Genomic DNA, 27,037 nt, shown 5'->3' with positions numbered 1-27,037 from the left:
CATAATTTTTTATTCGATAAACAGCGACTAAAACAAAAATAGTATCAATGAAAAAAAAAGGTTTCGCTTGCTTCTACTACAGACAGTTGGCACAATATTTATTTTGTTATTTTATGTTAATTATGCTAGCAACCGTCATGAATATGGTATTAGTTGTTTAAAAAAACTAAAATTGCTTAATAAAATGCTGAAAAATGAATTTGTTACTTGACAGTAACACAGGCCCATAGAGGGATAATTCAATATTAAAAATAAATAAATCTTTATTTGGTTTATGTATATGAATGTAATAATGAATTGCGAGATAAACAAAAAATAAATTTAAGTTTTAAAAAGAGAAATTATATTTTAGATTTCCTTGATTATTTTCTAAGAAAAATAAAATAAGCTTCGCGTATAGTGGTGCAAATAACAGGAAAGAAATTTTCATAATTTGTATAGAAAAGAAAAAAGAATATAAATATATAATTCATAAATGTTCATTTCAACTTGTCAAGTTTATTGTTTTTTTAAGTTTAGTTTAATTATTAAAGTCAAGTTTAATTATTAAAATAATTAAAAAGAAATGTTAGTTACGTAGACTATTATTATAATAAATAAGTTTAATAGGTGTTAAAAAAAGGGAAAAATGAGGAAAGAGAAAATTAGATAAACTTACCAGGACTACTTGGTATAATGTTCCGAAGAGTTATTGTTTGTCGGTATGCGAGTGTTTTCGAGGTCCGGTATTAACGTGAAGTGTTCAGTAGCTTGAGAGGTTGGATCTCCAATGAATGGTGCCTCACCTTCGTAGGTTGGTGCATCAGTGATATCTGTCTTCGGTATGTATTCAGGAAAGTAGGACATTTTGTCGTTCCAAATGTTTTTCACCATGTTAAAGATTTCCAAGCTTTCTATTTCCTTTTTTGCTGTTTCAAACAAATTATATTTAATATATCTCCGAAATGTTTTGATATAGCTGTTAATAAAATGAAATAATACAATTAACAAATTTCAACATTTTCATAGAGTATTTGTTATACAGTCATAGATTAATAATATAAAGTATCTATACGTATTCAATCTAAAAGAAGAAAATTTGGACATTTGCTTATTCAAACATTGAGATATTAAGTATTTTACGAGTGGTTTGAGTTATTCAATTTTTATTCAAGGACTTATAGAGGTAAATCGAGAAAAATCATTACTTAAAGATGCCCCGATTTCCTATTTACTCCAATATAAACGGACAATATATATTTTTCACGTGTTGTGAAAAAATGTTTAACTCGAATAAAACAAAGATAGCAAATTTTGTATATACTGTTTAACTTGCTGCTGTTCAAGGAGAGAGTCCTCGTGAGTCAAACAAGTGAAATAGCCTGAATTCGCGCGAAGATATAGCCAATGGGAATTCGTCTGTTCTCGAATCAAAATGGCCGACCTTTTAAGGCGTGGTTTTCACATGACTTGCATATAAACGATAGTTGGTCGAGCGTCCTAAGAGCAACTCTTTAGACTTATTCGGTTGCCACTCAATCGCTAATAGACTCAATTAAGTTATCACTCTTTCAGTTCTATTTTTCTTTAATTGTCTGTCGATTAAATTTTCGTTGCTACTGTTTAATTCACGCATCGCACTGGTTTGCAAAAAAAAATTTTTTTTCTCCTCATTGTTTTCATGCATGATAACATCATATTTAGTGCTCTAAACACGAAATTTAACATGCAAATAAATACAGCACATAGATTTTAAATACAATGTTTATTTAATTAAAAAACGATATTATCAAAGTAACAACAATCACAAAAAAGTGAAAAAAGACTACGGTCTAAGTTTTACAGCGAAAAATGCTAATTTTACAGTCACAAGTTATAGAAATATCAGTATATTTATCTCATTATGGTAATATAATTCAAGTTATTTTGTAGTTTTTTTTCTTTTCATCGTTTCCATCGAAGTTTCTCGACGAATCGACCAACAAAAATCAGTAAGCATTTCTGCTGACCATTTTCCATTGTAGCGTCTTTCAATATGCATAATATCTTGATGAAACCTTTCACCATGCTCATCTGATACGCCACCGAGATTTTCCGGAAAGAAATCTACATGCGAGTCCAAAAAATAAATTTTGAGTGACATATTGCATCCTAAGCTTTATAAGCAGAAAGAAGCTCTCGAATGATTTGTCGGTAATTATCAGTTTTTGTATTACCAAGAAAATTATGACACACTTTTACAAAAGCCACCCAAGCTTTTTTTTCAGCTTCGTTCAACTTCGAATTGAAAACTTCATCCGTTATAAGCTCTCGTATTTGCGGACCTACAAAAATCCCTTCTTTCAATTTTGCGTCACTGATTCGAGGAAATTTTGTTTTGAGATATTGAAAGCCTGTACCATCTTTGTTCATAGCTTTCACTAAGTTTTTCATGAGTCCCAACTTTATATGAAGTGGTGGCAGAAAAATTTTGTCACTTGGCACTAGAGGTTCTTGAGATACATTTTTAAGTCCACGTGTCAAGCTTTTTCTTTGTGGTCAAATTTTCACTTTGTAATGTTTGTCTCTCGCGCAACTGTCCCACTCACATAAAAAACAGCAAAACTTGGTGTATCCTCCTTGTAATCCAGTAAGTATAGCGACAACTTTTAAGTCAGCACAAATATTCCATAGGTATTGAGAATATTTTATTTTTTCAAGTAATACCTCCAAATTTGTATAATCGGGAACAGATTCAGAGCATCAAAATCTTCATATTTATGACATAATATTTTGAAGGATTTTGTTGCAGACCAGTGTCGTTATTGTCGTTGAAAATTTCTTCTTTTTTAATCAAGTATGTATTCTATTTTTATAAGAAAAAACTTTTTGTTGCGTTTCATTAAATTCTTGAAGATTCTTTTTATCCTCTATTTTTGATAACAATACTCTTATTCAAATCGAAGGTAACATTTCCCTCGATTCGTTACCTTAGCAGAAAAACAGATACCAATACATACTGTAAAATAATATATATGAAAAATATATAAATAACAATTACGAATTAATCATGAAATATAGTAACATTTACTTAACTATAAATTCATAATCGCAGACATTAAGAGGTAATACTGGTGTAAATTTTTCAAAAAATAATTGAAGTGAAAACTTCTTCAGAATGGGAGTGATTTGAAAAAATGAAACGCGGCAATGTAGTGGGAAAAGGAAACCGGTGAAGTAAAGAATGCGAGAGAATGACACAGAATATAGCTATACAGTTCTTCCTATTTTCGGTCTCCTCTATGCGCTGCTTTCTAGTCCCTACTCCTGGCTATTAAGCTTTGTATATGTGTGTGTTTGTATGAGACTGCATACTACGAAGCGTGAACTCAATCATCTCGATACTAAACCTGTTTGTATGTAGGAGCGATATAGTAGAAGAATAAACAGAGATAAGCGTGTAGGCAACAAAAGAATAAGGTAGAAACGAACCGACGGTCGAAATAAAGAAAGAAGGTGTGTGATCTGTCTTTGTAAGTTGTGTAAGTAGTGTAAGCTATGTGAGCTGGAAGGTTCTCGAACGATACCGATGCTTTGTTTATTGCATCAGACCGGACGTTTTGGTAAATTCGAGAACCGCGTGCAGATGGATATGGATGGATATAAAGGAGCGGGTATTGAGTCGTCATGAGTAGTTGAGAGTCGCCAGTCGTCATTAGTCGTTGTTCGTCGTCATTCAGTTGAAAAAGTTCAGTTTCGTATATCAGTTATTATCATAAGATTATGAAGCCTTTATTATGTCTTTTCTAATACCTATTTTAAATAGATTTTATCAGTAGGATTAAACTGGGTATACATTCACCTCGCACCTCTACACTAAACCCAATCCTACATGTATATGTAGATGATTGTTCCATGTATGGCTATCGCATTCGGCATTCTATCTTAATTGATACAATTTAGAAAGTGATAGTTTTTGTCAGCTACCCCCATCCCAAGATCATACCGGTGCCCTTTAATATATATGGTAAAAATATTATAATAAATAAATCCTGCAATTATCTTACTCTTGATACTCTGCTTTCGTCTTATTCTCTCGAAACTTAGTTTTTTGAAGGTTTCACTTCTAACACGTGTGATCTGCACACATGATTTTTTTTTCATTTTCATTTTTTATTTAAAATATACTTTAAGATTTCAAAAATCAAATGCTATTAACAGAATAATCAAAAATTGATCATTTTCAAAATTTATAGGCTCCAGCACCAATTGTTTCTCACATATATTATATAGTACTAATCGAAACTTTATACGCGTTTATTTTAAAACTATATTTTCCAAATTTGCAAACAGTGTAACTAAAATAATTTGTGAATTATTCACCTCAAATTTAAATAATATTCTGGAAACTATATTTTTGAAATAAATATGTAGGATCTTTTTTATAAGTTAAATTTCTTGTTAGTTACAGCCAATTTTATTGAAATTTTTAACGGCAAAGCGATTTACATAGGTGTTACCCTTTTAACGTACCTGTAGGGAAAATAAAGAATACATTATAAATATAGTAAAAAGTGAGTAAAATATCCATATTTCCCTGGCAATATACAAAGCTTTAAAATTTATAAATATTAGCTATTTTACTAAAAATTGATAATATATTGTAAGATTGCTCAAATCGTATTTCATAAGAAAAATGCATATAAAAGTATAAAATTTTATATATAAATAAGAAATTTTTATATTTTTTATATTATAACTTCATTTACTATTGATTTCATTTTTTTTAATGAAATTCGCTTTGAATATGATTTTAATACGTGAGTAAAATAAAAATATTAAAGGTACGCTTTCAACAGATTTAAGGGGTACCACTAAAATGAAATTTTGAAAAAATAAAATTTTTTTTGCATATTTTGATAATCTATACTTGTAGTTCCCAAACTTTTTTGTCCTATCGCCCTCTTACCTGAAAAAATATTACCTTTCGTTCCCTTGAACCCTTGACAATCTTTTTTTTGCTAACTGCGAAAAAATTTATTGCACTCCTGACCTTTTTTTTATTGCACACTTAAAGTTCCAGTTTACCTGTGGTTATGTCAATCGTGTCCCACCAGGGCCCACCAGGCCCACCAGCGCTTTCTTAGATAACGTTTTCAAAATAAGATTTTCAAGTTCTAAACGTACTTATACAAAAAAGCCTAGATAATCATTGCTATTGACGTAGTATCGATATACTGGAGTTGTTGTGTAGCGTAGTATAGCAACGCGGGACGGCCTCTGCTGACGTTTTTTTTCTTTTAGTTATTCATTTCCCCTACCCCCAAAGTTCACCTGTGGTCGTCATCGCCCCCCTGGACCACTTCATCGCCCACCAGGGGGCTATATCGCCCACTTTGGGAACCACTGGTCTGTATCTTTAAAAATAACATACTAAAATTTCAAGTACATATCTCAAATAGTTTTTGAGTTACAGTCATCTAATATTTCTTGATTTATAACGATGAAATCAGTAACTTAAACTTTAAACGCGTTTTTCTCGAAACTACATTTTCTAAATTTGCTACAATTATAACTCGAAGATAAAACATCCGATCGATTTGATTCTTGTTGCAGCTTCTTTTATAAATATTTCTGCATACCATGAACCTCCAGTTTTCCGATCAAATAAAAAATGGAATTTTAACAGGCCAAAAATCATTAAATTTTCGCACGAAATTTTAAACTTTTTAAAACTTTTTTTGTTAAATTTTAATTCGACTGAGGTTCATGGTACGAGAAATTCCTTGTAGTTTAATAAACTTTATGGTTTTTTTGATTTCATGCACTGTGAAGGTCACTATAACTGCAGTATTGGGGGACTTTTCTTTTGGCCTTGGGAGATTGCGAATAACTCGCTTAATTTTCAATTTTTTGGTCCAAAAATTTTGTCTTATATTCATAACATATCTACAAATATCTCCTTAACCATTTAACCTACACGCTAACTTCACGGTGGCGGTGCCTTGCGCTACACTTTAACCAGCGCTACAGTGTCCCATTTTCACACTTCGCTTCGCTTCGAAGCGCTCGACGTACGGTATACGTCGCTTTCAGTTTTGAGACAGAAACATCACGACGTATGGTATACGTCATAGTAGGTCAAATGGTTAAAAAATTATAACATTCCATGCAGTAGTTTTCTTTAAAAAAAATTCTGAAATATCACCTTTTTTTCAAGCGGTCACACTAGTGGTGCCCCTTTAGCAATCTTATTTTATTTTCTAGTTACTCATGCCTTTTCTATATCAATAAAAAAATTATTTAAAACTCACAGAGTATAATCTAAATGTATACTTTGTTGTACTTAACAACTTTATTTTTAATTTTTCATTTACAATATAATCGTTTGTTGTGTTCGAGAACTCGGAAAAGATGTCAGATTAGCAAACACCAACAAAAAAATATTTCTTTAGATTGTTGTAAATCTCTGTAAGAAATAATAAAAGATAGCTGCATAGTTTATGAATTCTCTGGTTAAGAGTATCTTTTATTACTTAACTTCATGATATTTACGATTAGAAAATTTTAAAGCAGTGTTGTCATCGAGAATGTGTTTTTTCGATCATAAGCAACGAGCAAAGCAATTATTTCTTCCTTGCACTTCCGAACAGGTTTATACAAGCTCATTAAATGGAACTAGCACGACAGGGAGAAGAAAAGAGAAGTCTTCCTGAGGTTTATATTTAGCGTTGTTTCGCTCGTAAGTGCGATTTTCTTGCTCTTTCATCGACCATAAACATTCTCATATTCATCTTTTCAAAACATTGTATTTGAATATACAATATTAAATATTGTTTTCTTTATAAATTTTAAGTATTAATTCTTATGTAATTAAAGTTGAACTTTACGTTCAACAATACGAACTATTTCTTCATTACTGGATAATATATTTTATAATCAATTTTAGTATTCTTCTTGTTTATAATTATGATGTGCTTCATAATTAATATTTATAAACCAATAAAAATTTGTAATTTATTATAGAAGTATATATACAATATTATAAGTAAAATATATTAATAATTAATAAGTATATATAATACTTATAGTATAGTATATATTATTTTGAAATAATTAAGTTTTTCACAAAGTAATTAGGAGTACTTGGTAAAATATATAAAAAGAATTTTATTAATAAAGCACCAAGTCTAGTTGTTTTACGAAATAACTAGGTAATATATTAATTTACGAGAACCAAAAAGTTAAAATATGAAATTGTAATTTAATCCCTAATATAAGAAAAATATTCTTCTATTTCGTTTTAATACTTGCCGCCTATATTGAACTGTTATAAATCCGAAGACAAAAAAATTTTTGGTTTTTTGTTTTAAAACCTTTAAGCGAAGGTTATCTTCAGACTACAAAGTCTAAATTTCATCTTGGATTGTATTTAACTCGAGTAACAATTTTTAGAAAATAAAAATATAAGCGAAAATTCTCTCTCTTCAAGTATTTCGGGTATGATTTGTCGCGACGAGCATACTTGTTTCTCTGAAACAAGTCAGTATTCTGTTGTCTCGATCCAAAGCACCGTCCCGAATTTAGACCTCTGATAACACTGGTCTGTAACAAAATCCTCCTTCAAAAAATTATGTTATAAATATGAAGATTTTGATGCTCTGAATCTGTTCCCGATGGCTGATTTTTTACCGGTAGTAAATTAGTGTGGTTCCTTATTCATTATACTTTAAAGAAATATTATTGAAAAAAATTTTTAAGTGGATTTTTTTCGGTAAAATACAACGTATTCTTCGCTTAATTTATATGTAATCTATTCTTTAAATTTTGTAATATTAAACAGTAAAATATATATATAAATTGATATATTTAATTGCTTGTGCTGACTAATAAATTTGGATATTTTTTCCATAGAAAAGAAATTATATATATATACAGAATAATTAATTCGACAGATTAATTTAACATATGTTGCATTTAATGATTATGAGCTTTCTTTTACTTGCAATTTATGAGCTTTATTTTATAATTATTTTTAATATTAGTTGTATAACTAATCCTATTATAAGAAAATGGGCAATAGAATTTGAAGAAACAAAAATCAAAATTAAACAGAGCAGTTTGCATTGCGAATATTATAACTAATTGCAAGAAGAGTATTAAGATCGACTAAACGATTACAGAAATAGTATTTGCAGCTGTACAACGTCTCCCCTAGTGTACGACTTACTTCAATTACCGCAACATCCGTTTCTCTTACAAAAGTATAAAGTTACGTCCAGTCTTTTCAACGCAAAACATTTTTATTAGTATAATGCAATTAAGAAATATCAAATTGTACTATTTTCTATATAGTACATATCTATTTGAGTTGGTTTTGAAACGAGAAACTTTATAAGAAATAGTATTTTATTATCAATTTTTCGTAAAAATGAATGATCTCGGTAAATCAATTTTGTTTTATCAATATTTTTTACATGCAAACTTTTGCTTTCTATGCAAGCTCAAAATATTCGAGAATATTTATTAAATGTTATTTCTTAAAGCCAACAATATGTTTTTCTGTTAACAAATGATGGAATTCTTTTTTAGTAAATAAATTTCATTCTTCCATAAATAGATCGTATTTTTTTTATTACTCATGTGGGATAAGTAGTATCTTAGCTCCCGCTTTTGCGGTTGAAAAATAGCTAATTACCCATTTTACAATTACAACATGAGTTTTAAGTAAATCAAACGTTTATTGTGTGCGATAAGTTTACTTGTTGCCTTAGTTCGCAACTTATTTTTTTTCGATTGCAACTTATCGCACTAGTTGCACAATATACTATTAAGAGCGTATAATTACAATTAATATATTTTTTTATTTTCAGATGTTCTTTTATCACTATTGGCCACTGTTTTTTTCACATACAACTAAACGTTTTTTTTTCTCTTATTACTAACGCGTATTTAAGTAAATTTTAAATAAACGAATATTTACGCATTTCACATTCATATCTCTCTTAATGTATTTACATCTCAGTTTTTGATGTATGGAAAGCTAGTCTGACTTTTTTAATGACATTAGAAAGTATATCCATTACTTATGAGGATACTGATGAGTACGTGGTATGTTTAACGAAAGTTTGTTTTCGTTATATGACTTTTGTTTTTCTAATATGTTTCTATTTGTCTTTTCGCAAATAAAAGAAACAACACATGTGAGGACAATCTTGCATTATTACATTCGGGGGTCTTTCAAAGTAAATATCGAATGGTCGAACATTTTACGACGGCAAAGCAGCAATGGGAAACTAAGACGAACAATGGCCATAGTACCAGTGGTTATACATATCGTAAAGCTATGCACGAGCTAAGGAGCGAGTATAAATCGGTTGCCCTGCTGTTATGTCTCCTGCGTCCAAAGATCCGTTTACCATTTTATGCTCATGGTGCCTTCAAGCTTCAGCTCTCCTCTGACCCCCCTCCTCTTCACAACGTCCTTCTCTCTCTCTCTCTCTCTTCTGCTTTCTACCTGTCTACTTATATTTATTATTTTCTTTCTTTGCAAGACCTTGAAAAAAGAACTTTAGGAAACCCTGATTCTTCTTTGGAGAGCCTAAAGGAACGCAAACAGGCTTATTCTGTCAGTATCGATCCTTTCATTATGTTTTTTTTTATTAATTACTCATAAAATATTGATTTTGTTGGTAATAGTAAATAAATAAAATCAAATGTTGTTATATATTATTATATTTGATTAAAATTAATTCTTTGATTTATTTACTAGCTAAATACCATGCATAATTCTAATATCCAGTATAAGGTTGGAAAAAGTTTTTTTTTGTTTTTGTTTAAATTTCTTTTCAAATGTAATTCAAAGTTATTCGACTTAAATCGAGTAGATTGCAACAAATATTGTGACAAAAAATCAGCGAGTTTTTTTTATATGAAATTGAATAAAAAGAACAACCTTTTTCGTGTTAATCTCGAACATCAATAAGATCTAACTTTCTCTACTTATCGGTTGATTTAAAAAGTATAAAAGGACAGCTCAAGATACGATTAAAAAATGAACGGTGAAGGAATTCTCTTTTGAAACATACTTATACAATAAATGACTGTTTATATTTAATTTTGATATAATAATCCTTCAGAATACAATTGCAATTCGCAAATAATTATTTATTTTATAATAATTATTCGTACTGTAAAAAATTACGAGGAATATAGAATATATTGCATAAGCTTATGACATTTTTTTCTTGATATTATTCGATTTTAAAAGATAAGGAAAACTAAAGTTATATTAAATACAGATGCAAATGAATTTAATATTATTCAATAATAAACCTTGCATTATTAGAGTGCCAAATGTAGCACAAGGGGAAAGCTTTAGAAACTAAGTCAACCAGAAATACGTGTTTTCCCTGATAGCACAAAAAATTAAAAAAAGAATTAAAGAGTACATTACAAAAATGTACTATTCAACAATGTTTAAACTACAGTTACCCAATAAAATTATCTTGAACTTTATATTAAAATTCTTTTTTCTAAATTTATAACTATAATTTCTAAGCAATTTATGCTAGTCCTTTTCTTGAATGTCTAATGTCCAATCCGTTTCTCTTTAAACCGATTAAAAATATAATACGTGTTTTATCAAGTTTATGAGTCACTTAACATGCCAATTAATTTCATTATAGTCAACATAATTATCTGTTGTATTGATAATAATATAGATCATTATACAGACGATGTTATAACTAAATTTAATAGACCTTAAACTAATTATAAAACTTTCCGAAATAGGATAATATCTTTAAATGGTAATGAATAGAAGTTCAAAGATAATCAATGCAATAGATTTGCTCGCTATTCATCTCAAAAGCCAATGCATCGATTGAGGGAAAACCGGTTTTTAACCTGTAATGAATATGCCATGGGGCTCATGTAACAAAGTAGTAGCCACTCTCTCGTTAGATTATGTTCCTATCACTATGCTTGCTAATCATTTGCGGTATCTTGATAAAAAAGTGAATTAATCAAATTATAAAATTATTCGACAAATAATTGTATTATTGAAAAAACATTTTATAAATATAAACATTCGATTTTGTATTAAAATTTAATTTGGACTGTGGACTTATAAACTTCTTCCATTATCGGTAATGAATTTAAAATAATAACAAAAATTATGAAAAATTAAATTTAGAAATATTCAGTTTATGTATCGAAGTTTAAAATAATTGTTCATTAAATAAATTTGATTAAATAAAAAAGATTCTTTTATATCTCCGAACGAATTTTGTCTTTTAAATTATGATCGATACGAATACGTCCCTGCATCGAATGCATTCCACCCGTCCCTACCCGTATAAAATTTTTTTTCTTGTTATTTTTTATCACCCCATTTTTTTCCGTCTATCTCTCTCTCTTTTTCTGCCTTTGCAATCTTCATCGCGATATTGCATGTTAAACCATGATGTATTGTCAATGTGCACCATCGATCTCTATTTATATATTAAACAGTCTTACTTGTTGCACGATCGAGAGAACTGCCTGCATCGTGCGTGTACAGGGCCGCAGTCATCGAAAAATATATTTTTGCTATAGAACTTTCACGATTTATGCATGATGAAACGTAGGAGAGTTGGAATGAGGAAACAGAATGAGTGTATATTTTTGTGCTCGCATGTGTATTTTACGCCAGTTGTATTAGCATCGTAAGTAGTTTTAACTTCTCCTGGCGTAGTTACAAAACCGCGACATCCCTGGCCAACGATGGAAAACACGAATGTCAAGAGATAATCTTGATACTTATTAACGGAATAGAGAAAGAAAAAAAATAAGAAAGAAAGCGAAAGGGAGAGAAAAGCAGACAGATAGCCGAGAAAATAGAAACAAGTGGAAATGAAGAGACAAAATGAAGCTAGCCTCACGAATGTCGTACTCAAAATATTTAAAGCAGATGCTACAATGATGCGAAAATTTGTAGCATCTGGCATGTAATTCATTTCAAATAAATTCGTCAAGTTTCCGTACTGCGTCTTCTCTAATTCTTTCCTCTCTCTCTCTCTCTCTCTCTCTCTCTCTCTTTCTCTCTCTCTCTCTCTCTCTCTCTATCTATCTCTATCTCTATCTCTATCTCTCTGTCTCCTTCGAAGTCGTTCGTATTTCGAATGAAAATTGAATGTAAGAAAAATGATAATTAAATTTAAAGATGAAAGAAACTGTAAATGATCGAATTACAAAATTGGAATTTACAGTGACACGTGAATCCTTTGAACGTAAACGCGGAAATTGAAAAATATGTAATTGTATCTTATTTTATTTCTTTTTCATAGAAAAGATAAGAATCCAAACCATCCATAAATTTCTAGCTACGACACATGCAACGTTTATGTATATTATTATTGACGGATCAATCTATCGCCTTCGTTCCTGTAACGTGTAATTGCATTAACTTACGAGTCGACCGTTTACTTTCTATCTCTTTTTAGTCAATAACTTTTTTTCGTTTATTCCACTCTACCCGTTTCTTTTTCCACTTCTTTTTTTACTAACCGCCTTCAAGGTGTTCTCTCTTAACAACATTTACTTACGCATCCACACGACCACATTCCATTTGCCTTTATTTAAGAATTTACTGGTACGTTTCTACCTTATTCCTTTGTTTTTTACTTTTCTATCTCTTCCTCTCGATCTTACTCACTTTTTCTTTCTTTTTCTCATCTCTTCCATTCTCACTTTTGACCTTTTGCAGGGAAGCATTAAGGTAAATGCACTTATTGTTGATAAACTGCAAGTTATTTTATACATTTATTAAAATTTTACGATCAAAAATCTAATCAGGGAAAATAATATAAATATATACGTTATAACTAGTTAAATTATTACCTACTTCAATTAAATTGTCAATAATATATAAATTTATAAGAAAACGGTTAATCTCAAAGGAATAATTTGGTACATACAGTATGTGTGATTTCAACAATTGTCATAAAAAAAAAAAATTGAAAATCCAAATATGAAAATAAAAAAATTATAAATTTTTGACTTGAAAAACTTAAATGTTTTTTTTTTTTTGAAAAATCTAAATAAAAGAAAAGTAAAAATAAATTGTAAATTGAATTTTTTTTAAAGTATGGCTGCGTTCCTATATTCTTGTAATTTTCCTCAGTCGGACTATCTACCACGCATCTTTGACTGTTTATAGCACGAATGGCCACGCGGCACACCAGCGGTTTACAACATTGTGCACAAGTTGCAAGTGCCACTCATCAGATAGTTCTATATAAAATACAAGAAGAGGATCCAGAAAGCGAATAGCGGAGTACAGTCCACTGAGAAAGTCACAAGCTAGTCTAATTCTTTTCGTGACTGATCTCAAGATAAATGAGAATCGCTAAGGACCACGTTTAAAGAGGGAAAAAATAGTTAGGTAATCCCTCCAATACAAATTGGAAATAAAAAATATACCTTACATGTACTTTAATTACATATCATTTAAAAGGGGAAAGTTTTTGATTTATGACGAAAGTACATAACTTTATGCAAATGCCAATGCTTCATGTTTTTTTTATCTCATATGATTAAGTAACCTTGCATACATTTTTGGGTCATTATTTATTTTGGTCGATGTTAAAATTATTCGTATAAGTTGATATTTGTCCTTCTTGTAATATATAAAATCATTACTTTTTAATGAACGAGTATTGAAACGTATTATATAATTTTGTTTTATTTTAATATCAAGAAATCGAACTATTTACGTATAATACATTCAATTTTTCTACGCATAAAAGTATATTAAATTAATTAAGGTGTGTAATATCAAATGAATAATTTACTTGATCTTTTGTAAACGTATTTACTTAAATGACTCGTACGATTACATATTTCGAAATAAGGATAAAATATTCTATACGTCAACGGTGCACCTAAATACATGCGCACGTATAGACATGACACGCAAATAAACATAAGAATACAAAGAAAAGTGCAAAAAGTGTAGCAGAAGAGCGAAGAAAAAGAATATTTATGATTATTGCGAAACAGTTTACCACATTGATAATAATTGATCTCATTTAATATTTATTTAATTTTTCTTTAAGCGAACACTTGCCTTTCCTCTTTTTATCTACCTTTCAACTGTTTAAATGGAAATTATGTTAAATGATTAGTATGTATTTATTGATCGAAAGATCCTTCCTAAACTATAATTTATTGTGGACAGAGGTATATATAAAAAAGTGTAAAATGTAAAATACATATCAAAATGATTTCTTTTAGCAATAATTAATCGTGGATTTGTTTATGGTTAATTACGAAGTAGTCATTATTATTTTATTTTATTAAACGTTCTTGATCTTGACTTTGTGCCTATAACGTAGCGATTTCTTTATTTTATTTCTTGTTATCAACAGGAACGACGCACTATAACTATGATAATGAAAAACCTTTGGTTGAATCATTATTTCTAGTAACGTAACAACGTTTAATTGCGTTAAGATTATTTTTCACTATTACATAAGCACATAGTAACAAAAAAGTCTCGCCTGTACAAAGTTTTTTTTCATAGTATAAATAATTCAAGTAATTTTCCACAAGACGTATCGACTTTATAGCTAATTACTCTATATTATTATTATTATTTTTATCATTATTATCTTTATTCAATTTGTATCTAATGCAGTAACTCCGAGAAAAATGTAAAGATAAATGTTTAATAGAATTTTTATTGGAAAATCATTAAGAACTGATTATTAATTTTGTAAATAAAACCCAAAGAAAACTCTGACATCTTAGGTTATCTTAAATTTTATTGCAAGTATTCGTACATGTAAAAAGTGTGATACATTTTTAAACAGATCGTCGCTATAAATGAAAGGAATGAAAAAATATAAAAACAAAAATGAAAATGAATGAAAGGATGATAGAAATACAAAAAGAAAAATAAAAAGATGAAACAAAAAACAAAAAGAATGTAAGAGAATATGAGGTGCGAAATTAGTCGGAGAGCTTTCGATTATACGGTAGGTCTTCTTACAATGTGAGCCACTTTCTCGGTGTAAACAGGTTTCTTGCTCTGACGTTAATGCGTACTTCCGTTCAATGAGGTTTTCGTGCGGTTATGCACGAAAGATCTTACGTCAGGGAAGAAAAAAAGAAATAAAAAAAAGCACGGTCGATCTTTTCATCGGAAACGTCAAACACGTTGATGGCTGATGTAAGAACGCGATGGTCCAGTATCTTTGGATATCTCCTTGATACGAAGAAATAAGAAGAATAAAAAAGGAAAAAGTTCAAGAATGAGAAAAGGACAACGACGATGAGAAAAAAACGAACAAAACGTACAAATTTACGCAACATCAAGTTTCACGAGGGTTGCTACTAGTCATCTTTAAGTCTGTTTCAAGGACAAACCCGTGTAAGTGACTTGACTCGATAATCAAACGATTCGTTCCTTTGTTTTTACATTTAAAAAAAAAGGCTACATAGAAGATCGTAGTAGATGTGATCTCGATCGATCTTCTTTTTATTCTTTTTTCATTTCGATATCCCTAGAATTTTTTTGGAAACTTGTTTTAATGTTCTTCTGTTTGAATTCTTGTAGTTAAGAAGAGACCTTAAACTTTGAATGATTATAGTTACTGAATTCCTAATGAAAGGGACTATTATTGTAGGAGTTTAAAGAAGGATTGTTCTATTAAAAAAAAAAAAAAATAAAATAACCTTAAGGAAAATAACCAAAAGGATATTTTAAAAAAATATATTATAAAAAAATTTATTTTTACTATCGTGCAAGCCCCATTGAACCATTCAACTTAATATATACGTATAATATAAAGTTAATAAAAATTCAACTTTATATATAAATTAATATTTTAGCTGAAGAATTTTTTACTTTTAGAATATATCTGATCGTAGCTTTCGAAGTGTGAGTTATTTATTAGATATTAAATATTTTCTAATTAACTTGCATTTAACGACACTTACACCTCTTTCGCTGTGTACACCCGCTAATGCAAAAAATAAAAAATAAAAATAGAGAGGAAAAAGGGATGGAACGGATGAAACAAAGAACTAGATTCTTTATCTCTCTCACACACTCTCTTTTTATTAATCTCATTTTTTCTATTGAAATAACTCACGTTTCTTTACTTTATATCTACTGGATAATGACTGTGTATTCATTCTCCCAAGCCATTATTACCAACGCTAATTAGGATGCTGACGAACATTTATCGTACATAATGCATCGTGATATTTCAGTCTAGGAAGACGGATAAATATATGTAAATCGATGAACAATTTTTATTTAATTCAAACACGTTCACGTGAATTTCATGTTTCGTGACAAAGTTATTTCTATGTAAAACATCAATAACACGTCGTATGCTATTCCTGACAAACATGCCATGTATGTGAATTACAATTACGATGTTTTACCTTAATTAATGAGCCCATGGAATGATGGCAAAACCATTTAAGATGCTTATAGATTAAGAGAAATTGTTGTAAAAAAGTTACAACACTGACGAGAAATATTTCAAATATTCATATCATATATAAGATACTATTAAAACCGTTTAATCACATAGAGCAACGAAGAAGTTCTTCAAAATAATTATTGTACAACTTTATAGTTTACGTATTGGTCACCGAGAGAGAATGCATTGGCAAATTTCGTAATAGTTTTTTTTTTCAAACAGGTATAAATAAAACGAAAAATCATGGCATTGATTTAAATTGCATTTTTTGTATATAGATTGAAGTATTAGTTAGGCTCTATTTAATTCATTGAATTTACAATATTTCTCCAGGGTAAATGAGATATTACGTAAGTTATAAAATTACTTGCAAAAATAATCATATTTATTATAGTTGCTCAGGTAATCGATTGATTATGTCTAACAAAAAAAAAAAAAAACATTGAAAAACCGGTTTAATTCTATCGCTGGAAACGTTTGTTGTCTCGACAATGTGAAATTAAATACGAAAAAGTATTTTAAAAAGAAAAAAAGAAAGGAAAAAAAAATTTTGTTAATTAAAAGATACGGTAAAAAATATACGACTAAATCACGTGGGAACTGTAATAAAAAAAGAAAATATACATTAAAAAAAAAACTTCGTTGCTTACAAGCAAAGATAAGTAGTCTCATTTTAGATACTAATGTAAGTAATTTGACCAAATTATCCTTAGAGCCATCGCCTGAGGGAACATGGTTTCGTGGTTTAGCTGCATCAATAAATTCCTAGATCCCATGCAACAAAACCCTGATTCTCGTTATTAAGATCATTATTTTCTTCCATAAATTGTTCGTAAACTCTTCCATCATCTTGCCTCTCTATCATTGACACAATCTCGGTCACACAAAAACGTATATTTTTGCCTAATTTATTAACTGATGCTTTAGTCCGAATACTTTGTCGCGTTTCACCTTACGTTCGTAAATCTCGCGTGGCTAGGACTACGCATCTCAATATATTTTAGCATTTAGAGGCTATTAGTCTCTACGAAGAATATCGACCATCGTTTTTAAGCTTTTAACCTACAAATTTTGCTACAATTTGCTTCACTTAAAAGTTTATTTTTTACTTTCATTGAATTTCATCGAATTTCATTGAAATAGAATTAGTACGCATTGAGGATTCATTTTTAAAACGATTAAATACACTTGACAAACTATTTTTCAATCAATATTGATCGTACGCAAAAATAAAGAGCAATTTTGATGATATTTTATTAAAATAACTCAAAATATGTTCGATATTTTTCAATAATAATCGATGATAAATATTTTTTATTTAAACAAAATTTTATATTATAATATTATCCGTCAGTTTGATCAATAACTTTATCCGAAACGAAGAATTTACAATTTAAATTATTCATAATTACTTACAAGTGTATTGTAAGTATTAGACATGAGATATTTGTAAAATAAATTTAAAATTTTATTATCAATAAAATTAGTTTATCTTAAAAATGTATAGAATAAAACTTAATAAATTACTATTAATTAATTCAAACAATATTATCAGCCCGATATCATTTGAAATTGTTGCCTCTGTTCTATTTGATTGAAATTTATTTGAAAGATTGGAAAAGTATTAAAATTTTGATCGTCGAAGTAAATTAATTTGATTAAAAAATGTATTTGTCCCTTCCACATTTAAAGATCAATTGTATCCCGAAATATTTCTATTTTCTCTTGAGATATTTTTTTTTCTAACAATAATTCTCCACTATTTTACGTATTGCGTATGCAAAGAAACTAATAAACGGCGAATACGTATTAGATAATCATTTTTTTTGTATGACACGTCGATAAAACAACCACTCAAATACTCATTATTTTATAAATTATTATCCGGAAGAAAAGAATATTATAATATTTTCTATTATATATAATTAATTGTGTTAACTAACCGTGCTACCTAAAAACAGTATTTTCATTTATAAAATAATGTATAAGATATTAATTATAATATTAGATTTTTTATTACAGAAGAGTTCTATAAATTGTAATATAATATAAAACAATATATTACGTGGATGCAATTATTTTCAAAAAATAACCTACAATGTTCCTTTTTTATCCTCGTTTAATAAAACAATTACTCAAGAGCGGTATTTAATGATCGATTAAATTTTAGCATTAGCTAGCAGCTAACATTCACCCAGCTGTCCAAACGAATTACCCAACTATCTTCTTTATATTCTTTTAATTCTTCCTCACACGTTAATTCAGCCGATAAATAACTAATAGAGTTCGATTTTTTAATAATTCATCGTTATACTACCAATAAATTGCTTTGCATTGAATCATCAACAATTAATATTACATCATTAATTTAAATTTATTTAAAATGTATTTTTATGATAATACGCTTCAACGTCTATTTTCTCCTTCAAATAAAATTGTAAAATTGATATTAATAATGTTATACATTTTATTTCCAACACAAGAATTATTAGAACTAACAATAAGTATTCCGTTATAAAAAAAGGAATTATATAATCGTAACGTTACGAATGAAATATTATTTTTATTACGGTTATCAAAAAAAGTTATGTTTTAATGTTTTATTTGATAAGTAAAATCTCACATTGAACTTAAAATGAGTACATTGCAAAATAAATCTTTAATTCATTATTAAGATTCAACGATATATAAGCCGAGAGAAAACGGTACTAAAAATTTTGAAAAAATATAAATTATTATATAATTCGATAAACTTACAACAAAATCGAATTGAATTGATCGAATGTCATTAAAATTAAAATAAAAACAGCAAAAGAGTAAATAAATTGCTCACTTGCTCATTTGATGGTTCCAAATGTTTTTTAAATATTCGATATCAACATTTATCACTTTATCTTATAAATTAAAAAAATAATAGTTTTAGTGAAATATTTTAATTTCTTTATTCGCGCATCATATAATTTCTTTTAATCCTTAATTTTCTCCCGAAGGAGGAACTACAATAGTAATCAATAACTTTCACAGCTAATGAATCATATAATCCTGCAATCATATAAACCGTACACGTTATGGATCTTGCATTTTTGAAACAACTAATACACTTTATTTTATCAAGAATCTTTTTTTGTGCATTAGTTAAAGACGTGATATCTAATTCGCGTATCGTTAGTGCAGATATTATAAATTTAGTGATAATATTTTATGGATTTAGAATATAACCAATGCCTGATTAAATTATATGGATAAGTAAAAGAAGAAAATTAGTAAGGAGCAAAACCAAAGAACAGCAATATCATAAAAAAGGACACGGAAAGATTAAATTAGTATTAAGATAAAGATAGAGAGAAGATAGAGGTATAATATAAAGAGATGAATGAGGGTCAAGGCAGAACAATGTAAACCAAGTCACTCTACATGGCTGTACAGCTGGGAAATAAAGATGTACATATTTTCAAATTTCATTATTCTGATTTGCCACGTGAATTTACTTTCACTCAATAAAATTAATACCGCGATATGATCATTCCGATCGATGATCAAAATTCTTATTCCTATTATAAAAATTATAAAACTCAAATGACAAATTTTTATCGGGAATTATTTCTTTTATTTAATTTTGTTTGAAATTTTGCATAAATGTATATATATTTATAGCCTTTTCTTGATTATTGTAATAAACTGATTAACAAAAAATTACGAACAGTCTACTATTACGAAAAAGTTATTATTCAATTTTGATTGGATTCCTGGAAATACTCAATATCAAATGGCATTACTTTCAATAAAATATTTTAACATTTAAAATGAATTAAAAGATCGAAATGTGATCCTATTGAAATTTTATTAAAAAGCTTCTATAGAATATGAGCAATTACGTTAGATGTTATGTAAAATTAGTAAAAATGTCGTTTCAATTAAAAAAGTTATAAATTGATGTATCATATAAATCTCAATCGTATTAAATTAATACGAACATGTATGTGTGTGTGTCAATGTGTTAAAATTATTAAATTTAAATAAAATTACGAAATGGAGAGAAAGGTTTAAGTTATAAATACTGCTTTTTTTAAAATAATGAAAAGAACATTTTCTTCAAGATTCTTCATCGGAGATAGTAGACGAAGCATACTGGTAAAATATAATAATAAGTGCCAAGTAAAAAAAAAAAAAAATTTATTCGAAAATAAATATCGGCATTGCGATCATACCTGGATCCCAATGTTAACCAATGTTAAAAACCTAGTTCTTTGGTATCCACAATCTTCAAGTGTTGAAAGTTAACGATTTATGGACATATATTATAAATAGTTGATAACGAAATGCAGGTCCTTACGATGAACGAAGTAGCAGTAATTATACAAATTTATACAAAAAGAATAGAAACAATCTAATAGAAATAAATAAAATCTTCTTATAATCGAGTCTCTTCAGTGATGACAAACCCAAGTGATCAATCTTGATCGTGAATTAATCTTGGATCAATCTTGGATCAATTTTCGATCAACGTCGATCTTCAGTAGAAGATAAATCTTTAAAAATACTGATTCTTCGTCGAATTTAAAAAAAAAAGAAAAAACGAATCCGCAAAATCGACAAACGAATAAAAAGATAATGTCGTTCTCGTTTCATTTCAGTTGGCAAAGTTATAAATTGATGTAACATATAAATCTCAACTATATTGAGGTTGGCAAAGATTTATGACTAAAGATTATGACAAAATACGATAGGCTTTCTGAATTCGATCATTGTTTGTTCAATAAACAATAATTAAATATTTATAAAAAAAATAAACACTTTTACAATGTTTGTTCGTTCGTTTACAAATAGTGAAAAATGAAGAAATTGAATGTACTTTATAAATTCTTTATTGATTTAATTGTTAGCCTCATTTACGGTGACACATGTTATTTTAAATAATAGAAAGTATAGTTTATCAAATAAATTTTTTTACACGCGAAAGAACGAGCATAATGCATAATTATCGTGTAAATAACATCTTTGAATATGTTCTATTGCATATTTTCATGTACATAAATGAATAAGTCTAAACGATCAAATAAATAATGCATTTTGGTAAAATCATAGTCAATCAATCATTTTAGTAAATAGACTTGGCTCATATATTTATTATTATTTGTCGACAAATCCTCGTGAAATTCTCGCGGTGAAATTTGATATTAAATATTTGGTATTACGTTTCATGTAAAACATATAAAATATTGTCTTTTAATGATAATATAATTAAATATTATCTAACGATAGCTTTTAATTTATGAATCTATATCTCTAATCGTTTGCTTACGTTTTTATATTTTACTGCTTCTGTTAGCAATCCATGAATATGAACGATATGAAAATATAAACGAAAAAATAAATAAAAACATATTTTACATAAATGCATATAAATGTTTGTTTGTCATATTATAGATAATTGCTTATTATAATCGTAAGATATGTCATTTACATGAATCAAATCTATAAAAGCTGTTCAGTAATTATACCTTTTTATTAGCGTATATATGAAAGCGTTATTTTTTATTAACGTTAACTTACTGACTTCAATGTCTACAGACGGAATATCATAAAAACAAAGATCACGATTAAGATTATAACTAAAATCTCAAGGTGTATTTATTTATTTATATAGGAACACGACGGTTAAGATAATGAGTTTCAATGATTTAAATTATACCTTCCTTAATGCGTTTTATAAATATGATTATATTTCATACTTGATTACGTACATTAATTCAATGTTATTTTTAATGTGACAAACATGATCGTTCAAACCAGGTGAACTATTCTTTCGAAGCACAAATACGAGTTCAGAGAGAATAGTATCATTGTACGTACATGAAGATAGTTTATTATTATATACTAACGTGCATTATTAAATTTAGCCGAATAGCAAAAATGCTTATACTTCTACGCGAGTCTTTGCCAACTTCAACGACAGTTGTAATATTCTCTACTTTTAAATAATGCGATAATAAGCTAATGAAATATTATTTTATATTTTTTCAATTACTCGATTTCTTGTGTGTGATAAATTTATATACTTATTTGAATTTTAACTTTTCGAGTGAAAGTTAATTTACTTTCTATATCGTTAATTATAAACAAATTATTAAATATAAATGGTTCTTCTTAAAAATGATTTATAAATTATTTAAAACATTAGGAAAATATCACATTCCAAGTTATGATTAAATTTTGAATTAATTTAAGAGAGATTAGTATATATAATATAAAATTTATATATAAAACAAATAAAATATACTTCTTTATATATCTTTCTAGCATAGAGTGAACGTCCACTGTCCACTGTTCGACTGTCAAAGTTATTAAAATTATTCTAATTTATAGAAATTCACATTTTTCAAAATATAATCAATAAATAAAGTATATCTCACCTTCATAGATACGTTTAACAGCCTCGTAGACATTCGCACCGGCATACTTCACAGTAACATATATTAATGTTAGTATATCCCAAGGATTTTGGAATTGTTGCAGAAGAGTCATGCTGCGTGCTAATATAATTTCGACGTTGAAGCCTTAAAACAAAAACAAAGATTATTAAATTTATATCTCTTGAAAATAGTTTTACCTATACAAATAACATTTCTTATAAATAATTATTCGTTAATTCTTATTTAAAAGAAAAAAAAGAATACAAATATACATATTTGCATACAAATTTTCACTGTCAGAGACAGAAATCAGTACACATGAAAGTTTGATGATGAATATCTTTTGAACGCTTAATTTAATCGCCAAAACATAGGACACCATTTTTATAGAGGAGTTAATTTCCTACAAAAATTTGTATTGTGCACTTTTTAATAGTCATTTATTATCGAGTTATAAAATTCATAAACAAAAATGAAATTTGTCTTAAAATAATCAAACTTAAATCTTCAATATCATTCAAATGGTGAGGTTTACGGAAAAAATATATAAGATACCTTTTTTGTAGAGCATTAAATTTCCTACAAGATTCTTCCAGAACATTTTTCTGTACAATCAATTAATGATGAGGTATGAATTTTATTCTATTGGACTGAGAAAAAATTAAAAAACTGCGATGCGGAGGATCTTCCTATTAAAATTAAGAACTCATATTTGGTGAGAAGTTTTTGAAGGTGTCTGGCAACCCATTTTTCCGTGTTACTTGTAAAAAAAAAATAATTTATTTTTTCGACCCACCCTAATGTTACATATCACAATAAATTCTATGTTAAATTCGGTAAAACAGCAATAAAGGTGTTATAGTAAAAAAATACAGAGGTCGTATATTTACACCTTTCAAGTATATTGATGGATTTGTGAGAGCGTATATATACGCCTTTAGCAGTCAAGAGATTAAATCCAGGATAAACTAGAGGAAAATGATACCATTGAATTAATTTAACAACATTTATATAAAAAATCAAAAAATTTATCGCAGAGAAATAATAAAATTTACAATTACAGAATAATTTGAAGTTAAAATTTAAAAATTGTCTTTTGACAACGCTTAGTAGAAGTAGTATTAAACAGTTAAAACCCTAGTCAAGGTTTTGCGAAATTGCAATGAATATTTAAACAAAAGTAGAATAGAACGCGTTACTTGAATAGAAAGAGAATTGATAAGAAATAGAACTTAAAATAATTATATGGCTTATCGTTAGACTACGGTCTAACGTAACTTTTATTCTCCAATGACCAACCTTCCATACGAAAGGCTAAACAAACGAAACAGAAAAAAAGTAAAGCGTATATGTCACTATATCACACATTGTCAGGCGACATTTGACAATAGACAATTATTTGAATATTTTCAAGCAAAAAAAAAAGAAATAAAAGAACGAAATTTATACAGTAGACCAAGTTCTTCGTAGAACAAATACCACGTGGATTATAAAGGAGAAAGGCGTGTACTCGTCAGACGTGTCAACCTTTCCTGCGCGCGCAACTCTATTATATTCAAACTTTTACCTCTTTTTAAATAACTATAGATATACCGACCCAAGTAGTACTCACGTATCAACCTACCTATAAAGACAATTATTTTATTTGCTAATAATAATACAAAATAAAAAAGAAAACAAAAATGGAAAGGGCCAACAGAGAAAAAAGATGGAAATGGAAAACGAAAAAAAAAAAAGAAATAAAATCGAAAAAAAAGGAGACAAATAAAGTCATAGAGAGAGAAAGAGAGAGAAAGAGAGAGAGGGAATGATAGCAACAATTCTTCGATCGTTATGACATGATATATTAAATATGAGGTCGACCAATGAACAAGTAGCGTGGTGGCGTGGCTCCGCCTACGTTCATGCTCTTGCTAACCTTTCGAAAAGGCGGAAATGTTGTACTTACTCGTCGTTGGTACCACATCGAGGGGCGTCGTATAAATGACGGCGTTGCGCCAGAACGATCTTTCCCGCCCTTTTCTCTCTCTCTCTCTCTCTCTCTCTCTTTCCCCCGTTTTATATGTATCTCTCTTATTGGCTTTAAACCCCTACTCCATGTCCTTTTCATTTAGTAGGTGGAAATCTCTCTATTTCTCCCTCCTTCTCCGTCACTATTTAATCTAATTGTAAGTTTCTTAGATCCATTATCTTCCTTTCAGATAGTAAAAAGAAGAGAGATGAGAGAGAATTTACAGAGAAGGGAGCAGCAGGTAGAGAAGGGATTGGGGAGGGGAAAAGACAACATGGAGGAGACAACGAAAAGACACGAGTTTGCAGTGCGTGTATCCATTATTTCAGTATCCTCCTCTATATACTTGCTTTCTTACTCCCTCCTCTTTCTTTTACTCCTTCTTCCAAGTGTTTTACCAGTTTCTCCCCTGTCATTTCAACTACGACTTTACATTTTACGCTATGGCACGTTTCTTATTTCGCCGTTTTATTTTAACGCCTGGTGATATTTTTTAAACGTGACATCACTGGCATCGAACGAACTGTCAATATTAATTAATAAACACCGAATAAAAAAATGTAAGAGAGATACTTTATTATTCGACAATGTTGTATGTCATTAAATATATTCGATCAATTGTTCTTATAGTTTTACTATTGTATATCTCAACTTTATATAAACATTTGTCAAATAATAAGAAGGAGAGAAAGAGGGAGAGAGAGAGAGAGAGAGAGAGTAAGACTCTACTAATTCTTTCTCAAATTTGACCAAAAAGGGTAGATATTGGTAGGATAAATATTGATGAATATTAGCAATACAGTCACGAATCACATTATAAGTATGTTGATTTTCTGAAAAAATTTGAAAAAAAGAAATGAACAACAGGTGGTCATTAAAACATATTTAATATTCTTACTATGAAATTCGCCAAGTTCGAATTAAAGATGCAAAAGTCGGTGTCATTTTCTCTGCAGAGAGTTTCAGCCCCTGCAGCATTATTTGACACCTTTCTGTTTTGTAATTACGGTGTATTATGACAGTTCTCCGATATAAAAAGGCATTTTTTAAGCAGACACGACGTGCGAGTACCTTTCAAGTTAACGATACCTTTCGTCACGAAACCCGACTAACAAGAAAATATTTATCAGCATTTCGTGACTTTTGTTCCGGAATTGTTGTTTCATCTTCCTGTTTTTTTTTTCTCTAAAGATAATTTTGTACTTTTATAGTGGTACACACATATATAGATGAAATTAATGTTGAAATAACGTTGCCGCGATTTACTTTCTTGAAAAATGTTTACATCGTTTCTTTTATTTCCTATATTTTTATTCGTCCTGTCCTTCTGACTGCCATTTATTTGCTTTAGTTATAATCTACTTCTTTTTTGCTATTACATGTTTCTAAATTGGGCATGCTTTTAAAAACAACAACTAAATATGTTAAAAAGTAACTACGAACAAATACATTCGTGTCACGTTTACACAGCACGCTGACTTTATCATACATGTCGTACATAAGATCGTCACTTGCCGAACACGTTATTAACTCTATTACCGATACGAACCGATATATCAGCTTTTTCTTATTATTCCGCACCAGGTAACATTATCTTGCCGGTACTAAAGTAACAGCATATTGCATCGATAGTCAACATTTTAAACTATAAACAAAATTTAACTTAATACCCTGGCTAGAATAAAACTTGAAATGCATTTTGATTTTTATGACATAGATGCGCTTAACCGATAAGTAAATATTTTTTTCTAATTCTAGAGTGTAGGATATACTTTCAAATTATATATTCTTTAAATGATATATCGAACACAACAACAAAAAGTGAACTAATTTAATAATATTGTTCTTTTACTCTCAATTTTAGGAGGTCAAATCACTTTTTTAAGCTTATTTAATACTACCAAAGAAGTCGCGTCTTTTTCCTGCCTCTCTGGGGTCAAACAACATGTGAAATTCTTCTTTTGTTTCTATGAATGGTCTTTTATCCATGTTACTAGCAATGCTCACCTTGTTTTAACTTTAGTGATTTGCCAGAAACTAGTAATATAATGTAACTAAACCGTTGATTACCTAGTTTAATAATGTATAATATTATGGGAAAAAATACAGTTTAGTTTTCCAATGATCATTCGTATATATTGTATAGGTCAAAAGATTAAAATCATTTCGAAAAAATG

General features: G+C 28.8%; 1 protein-coding gene across 3 annotated transcripts in view; it reads right to left on the bottom strand.

Annotated features, from left to right (window-relative positions):
- dsx (transcription factor doublesex) overlaps positions 1-27,037 on the bottom strand; it is a 78,128-nt gene that overhangs the window by 18,347 nt on the left and 32,744 nt on the right. For all 3 annotated transcript variants that reach the window (XM_089177306.1, XM_089177308.1, XM_089177307.1), the window contains exons 7-8: positions 22,850-22,993; positions 659-22,768 (exon numbers count right to left, since the gene is read on the bottom strand). In XM_089177306.1, the coding sequence (XP_089033432.1) occupies positions 22,614-22,768; positions 22,850-22,993 (299 nt within the window). In that variant the 3' untranslated portion in view covers positions 659-22,613. The remainder of the gene's footprint in view (positions 1-658; positions 22,769-22,849; positions 22,994-27,037) is intronic.

Source organism: Polistes dominula, unplaced genomic scaffold, assembly GCF_049000335.1.
Source record: "Polistes dominula isolate Pdom_NZ unplaced genomic scaffold, Pdom_raw_medaka contig_20, whole genome shotgun sequence".
In the NCBI taxonomy this organism is placed as follows: Eukaryota; Metazoa; Arthropoda; class Insecta; order Hymenoptera; family Vespidae; genus Polistes; species Polistes dominula.
Note: the sequence above shows the minus strand (reverse complement) of the source record. Positions and strands in the feature narration are given on the sequence as shown.